Source organism: Saprolegnia parasitica, assembly GCF_000151545.1.
Source record: "Saprolegnia parasitica CBS 223.65 unplaced genomic scaffold supercont2.202, whole genome shotgun sequence".
NCBI lineage: Eukaryota > Oomycota > Saprolegniomycetes > Saprolegniales > Saprolegniaceae > Saprolegnia > Saprolegnia parasitica.
The window spans coordinates 3622-9221 of NW_012156596.1; the positions used below are offsets into that span (position 1 = coordinate 3622).

At 60.9% G+C, this 5600-nt stretch overlaps 1 protein-coding gene across 1 annotated transcript; it reads right to left on the reverse strand.

The window, feature by feature from the left end:
* Nucleotides 1-4682: 4682 nt before the first annotated feature.
* SPRG_15785 (hypothetical protein) lies at nucleotides 4683-5258 on the reverse strand (the record flags this gene model as incomplete). The annotated part of the gene is made up of 2 exons (XM_012355061.1): nucleotides 4766-5258; nucleotides 4683-4737 (listed from the first exon to the last, which is right to left on the reverse strand). The coding sequence occupies exons 1-2, from the start codon at nucleotides 5107-5109 to the stop codon at nucleotides 4683-4685; spliced, it is 399 nt and encodes a 132-aa protein (XP_012210451.1). The 5' UTR covers nucleotides 5110-5258.
* Nucleotides 5259-5600: the final 342 nt, after the last annotated feature.

Below are 5600 nucleotides of genomic sequence, written 5' to 3' on the forward strand. Positions count from 1 at the left end.
GCTCCTCGAAGGATGCTTGGCGGCCATGGCAGCTCCTCCTCCTGCGCGAGGGACCACTGCTCTTGCCGCAGCAAACTCTCAACTTTCAGCAACCCTGTCGCCGCACTTTTCGGCGCCGCTCGCATCGGTCCTCATGTCGATCGCCGAGTCGGACGACACTCAACCTCGCGGCCTGTAGCCGGCTCCTCAGCGCTGCCAACCCGATGCGATTGCACGGTGTCTCGGCGGTCAAAAGCTTCGTGCTGTACGCAACCCAGCTTTTCTTCGCCTCAAAGCGTGCGCAAGACAACGCGACAGCGCTGGAGCTTCACGTCGCATGGCCACCATCTTCACGACGCTTTGATGGTCGACGCTCTGGTGGCTTAAACGCCACTCGCGCTATCAATCAACTACGTCCGTGACACCTTGAAGCGCGCGGTAATCCCCCAAGGCGCGTTCTACGCGCAGCTCTGGAAGGCTTGCATTGGTCGCCGCTGGAATGGAGGTACAGGCAGCGCCGTACCGTACGAGGTAAAAGAAGACACAGCGGCGCTCGCCTGTCGACGGTGTTGCGGGTTGCAAGGAAGTGCTTTGCACCGCGTCACGTCATGGAATATGCGTCGGAATGTAAATACTACCCACGATAAGGTTTCATATTGGCCCGCACCGTCTCCGCTGATACCGCGCCATCGTGTACGAATCGGCTGGTGTACTTGCTTCTCGGCCACAGGTCTCGGTCCTTGCACGCTGCCACGTACAGTGTATATGGCCAATGCGGGTGCCACGTCATTATGCGTTGCGGAAGGACCTTCCAGAAAGCATATAAACTTGCCCGGAGTCCGGGCAAGCCTTTATGACTGTCGATCGGCCGTCGGCAGTCTGCTGCAGAGCTTACGTGGGGAACACGAAACGACCTGCATTTCGATCCAGATCGTAGCTACATCAGGACAAGATCCAAGCCCATATTACGAATAACATCTTGACTCAAGAGATGGTCGATCTGCCGATCGCGCGTCTTCCGGCAATGCCAGACGACCACGATGGCGACGCCTTTAATAAAAGACGTCACCGTCGTGGTCGTCCCGCATTTCTGGAAGTTGCGGAATCGGCAGATCGACCATCTCTTGAGTCAAAATGCAAGGCGACAAAAAGATCGCGGGCAGCTCGGCCTCGTGCTTCCGGACCTACGAAACTCGCTTATCAGTTGCGAATGTAGTCTTGGCAAACCTACCGCTTCGATGGCCTTCGCCGTCGCGACGCGCTCGGTGGTCACGTGGCGCGCAATTGCCACCTGCCCGCGGCGCAACTCGGCTTGCCCGCCAAGACCTGGTCAACCTTGGCATCCATCTCCGCCAGGAGGTGTTTGGCAACCACGGCCGTGGTCTCTGGCTTCGGCATTTTCGTCTCCCGCGGCCTACGCATACATAAGGGTTGGAACCTTGTTTCGCGAGGAAAGATTACTGGTACATACTGGACTCGTCTCGACGCTCCGGCTGCGCATCGACGGCAAATCACACAGCCCGTTCGAGACCAACATCGGCACGCCACAAGTATTGCATATCTCGACGCCGCGCTCAAGGACCTCGCTTAGCGAGGAGGGCAGCCTCCTCGACGAGCCGATCTGCGCGCTCGGAAGCGACTGGCGACGACGGCGTTCAACAACACGTGGAAGATCTGGATGCGTCGAGGCCTCATCTCGGAAGGCAACCGTGTGCGGTTGTACAAGTGATACGTCCTTTTGTACAGCTGTGGCACGTGGTCCCTGACGCCAACAAGTCTGGCGGGCCTTGACAGCTTCCATCGCCGGCAGCTGCGTCGTCTTCTAGGCATCTTTTACCCGAACACGCTCGGCGACGTCGCGCTCTACAAGCGCTGCAAGAGTGTCCCGCTGAGGGAGATCGTCGCCCGCCAGCGTTGGCGCCTGCTGGGACACCATCATGGAAAGCCGGTGCTTGGCGGACCGATCGAATGGAGTAAGCGTCGGTGTAGTCAGTCTTAAAGGTCCTCCACAACGCGTATGACGGGGCACCTCGGGCTTGGCTTTCTGCTAGAAAATGCAAGGAGTAATGTCCGCCGACCTCAACTGTGTTGCTTCTTTCAGCACAGCAAATGGTCTTTTGACTCTAGTCTCTACAGCGACAACCAACTAACTCGTCAACGGAATCGTTCTATTCTAGTGACACGGACCCAAACACCGACGCAATCTGGTGACGACACGGTCCAAGAGCTCCGCAACTGTTGCGCAGCTGGTACTTGACGCAAACCCGCGAGACCAAATCGACGAGTTACCCGGGATCGGCACTTGCTGAGGCGGCTCGGCAAAATGCTGGGGTGTCGCATTCGTCGATCGAACATAGCGGCGCACGAGGAGCGTTAGCGCCGTCCACGCGTGGTCCGTGGTTGGCCGGACCTCGCGGTACAGCCAACTCCTTGCTTGGATCACCAGCGCGCAGTGATCGCAGTCGTCTCACGCGGCAGCTTCAAGTACTCGACGTAGGCCCGAAGCGTGTAGCCGACGCCGGACATAGTACACCATGTTGTCGTAGTACGTGGAGACGTTCTGCGAGAGGTTCGTGCGGGAAAGGAAGCCATCCAGGTGATGATCTCGGCCGCCTCCGGCAGTTTGAGAAGCCACGGTGGCGGTGTCCAAGGTCCCGGCCGGGTTGAAGAGTGACGATGCAGGCCGAGTGGTCGGAGCGCGTCGTGCCGTGCTCATGCTTAGCCGTCACCGACTGGCCGAGGTACAGGGCGCGTGACATGAAGATGTAGTCCAGTCGGTTCTTACTGCGTGGACTAGTGAGAACCAGGTGCCGTGCGCGGAAAACGTCGACGAGGTCCAGGCAGCCCATCCAATCGACGAGAGCTTCACGTCCGGTTTGAGAGGCACCCGACGGAGCGACGAAGTCCAGACGGTCGTGCAACGTGACGTGAAAGTCGCCCCGACGATGTGTACAGCATCGGGCAGAAAATCGCGTGGCGGCGCCGCAAAGAAGGCTGCTCGCGACGCCGGCTCGGACGGCGCGTAGATGTTGTGGAGATACACGGGAAGGTCGCCGACGAGGTTTTGGAGCAGCAGATAGCGGTGTTGGAGCTCGGCCTTGGTCGGAACCAGTGTGATGACTCGAAGATCTTGAATCGCGTCGTCGGGCCGCACCGTAGTGGCGACCCCGCGACACGAGTGTTCACCGCGCTCATGCGCAAAGCGCGGGTCGCAGGTGAACCAATGGGACGGTCTGAAGATCAGTTGACGCCACGCGAACGCGGCTGCATCTTGGGTCTTGCGAGAGCTGAACTTGGTCTCCTGGTAGAAGGTGATGTCGTGCTTGAAAGAGTAGGTGTGCAAGAGCGAGCGCTCCGGACTGTTGGCGTTGAGGCAAGCAAAACTCAACGCCAACGGTGGTACCGCTACGGACATATTGTCAGCATGCCGCGGCGGCGCCGGCGAGGCGGCCGGGGCCACCTTAGCACTGACGCGCGAGCGCTTCCGGACGAAGCGTTCCCGTCACGTCGTCGCAGTCTGGAGTCCACAAAGAGGATGCGCAACGTCTCAAAGGCCGGCTCTACCAGCCGCGGGAGGCGGTGGAGCTTCATCATGCACTCGGCGAAGCTCTTGTTCAAGACGACCTGCAGCAGCGTCTTGTCCGACAGCAAGGAATCCGGCGTCCGCAGCACGGGCGCATTAACGGCGCCAGCGAGGTAGGCGTCGTCGCCATAGACGTCGCGCCCGCGAAGCCGAAAGACCAAATCCAGGCTGGCCAGGGCGAGCGCAGCCTCGCGCTCTGTCTCGGGTACGACCGCGGCAAACAGTTGAGCCAGCGAGCGGGCGTCGTTGGGTAGCGCTTCCACCGCTTGGGCGAGAGCTGCATCGCGCTGTGTCGAGTCCGTGCCTGGGAACGTCCGGGCGATCTGGCGGCGACAGCCGTACATGACTGTGTTCACAGTAGCGGGGATGTTTTCCGTCATGCGAGCAGCGGGCGTGGGTCTGTGCAGGCGGCCACCTCGACGGATTTGGCTTCAAGGGTCTTTTTGGACGTTTGGGCGGTCTGCTTGGCGAGATCGGCGACCGTAATCTTCTTTTTCCCGAGGTCGCGGTTACGGGGACCTGTTGTGTCAGAGCGTACCACGGGTGCACGGAGCTGGGGAGGAAGGCCGTCGCGTCGGGATTTATCTAGTCGTTCTCGTCTCCTTCGTCTTCTCTCTTCGTGGATCAAGACATTCGACGGGTTGTGCGTCGATGCGGGCTGCTGAGGCTTCCCGCGCTCGTATCAATGGCGGTGACTACGACGTCTTGCCCATCGTCGGCGTCACCGATGTCCATGTCGTCCGACCCAGCGCCAGCCATGGAATCGGCGCCTGCGGAAGTTGTTGCGGGGGCAAGCTCGGCCGCGGCCGGCGCATCGTCGTTCAAGTGGAGCGACATGTGACCGATCGTCGTGGTCGAGGCGCCTGAGGCGGCATCTGCGGGTGGGTTCTCGGCGTCGCGACGTTTGGGGGCCGAGCGCCCGTGGTCGCGCTGCTTGGCGGGCTTTTTTAGCTTGGGCACGGGCCTCACGAGCGGCGGCCGCAGCAGCCTTCTGCTGAGCGACGCGTGCTTTGTGGAGCTCGCGTTCTTGACGCGCCTTGGCCATGGACGGGGGAATGGTCGAGCTGTACATCTGGGTCTTGTGGTAGAACACCGCGCTCGCCGGCACGGTTCGTGATCTCTACCTCGCGAACGGACTCACATTTGCCAAGCAGCAGTGCCGCGGGGATTGTCGTCTGGTTGAAAAGGACACAGAACGACGACCTGTGGACGCAGGCGTGCATTGTCGGACAGAAGCCGTGGAGGACGTCGCGCGTCATCTTCAAGAGGGCCATGGTCACCGCACGTTGCGAGAACGGGTCGGCGAGGTCGTGGAACGTGACGTAGTAGTTCTTCGCGTAGGCCAAGCGCGCTGGGACGACGTATTGCCGGCCGCCAGGAGGCGACAGCGTAAAGGACATGTGGGTGATCGTCTGGCTAACCTCCGGCTTGCGCGTCGCGAGCGTCAGGATAGGCCCTTTGCCGTAGTGTTTCAAGATGATGACGACGTGGGCGAACAAGTCCTGCATCTCGAGCGACAAGTTGTAGGTCGTGAGGAGAGCGCGCATGTCGGCCTCGGCGTATCGGGGGCCGAGATCAGTCGGGTGCTCGAACCAGTTGTTCGCGTCCGGGTCTCGGGCAATCAGCTCGGCGAGGAGACGAATGCTGGCGTCTAGCGTGGCATCGTCGAGCTCATGGCCAGAGAGAGGTTCGTGCTTCCGAGTCAGCGGCGACGGCGACGACACCGAGTTCGGCGTCTTGCCTTGCTTCTTCTTCGCCTGCTCTTGCGCCTTCTGCTGCTGCTGGGGGTTGGCGGTGAAGAAGCGGCGCGACTCAGCTGGAGTGGTTTGCTTCTGCTTCTTCGGCGGTTTTCTGTTTGTCGGCCTCGGCGGGGGCCGGCGCAGTTGTCGCCGCGGTCGCGGCCGCACCAATCGCGACCGTTTCGGTAGGGGCTGGGGAGGGGGAGGCACCGTCGAGAAGTCGGCGGATGCAGCAGAGTCTGCTGCACCCGCCGGCTACTGTGATGTATCGACGTGGCAGCGGCTCATCCAGGACCACA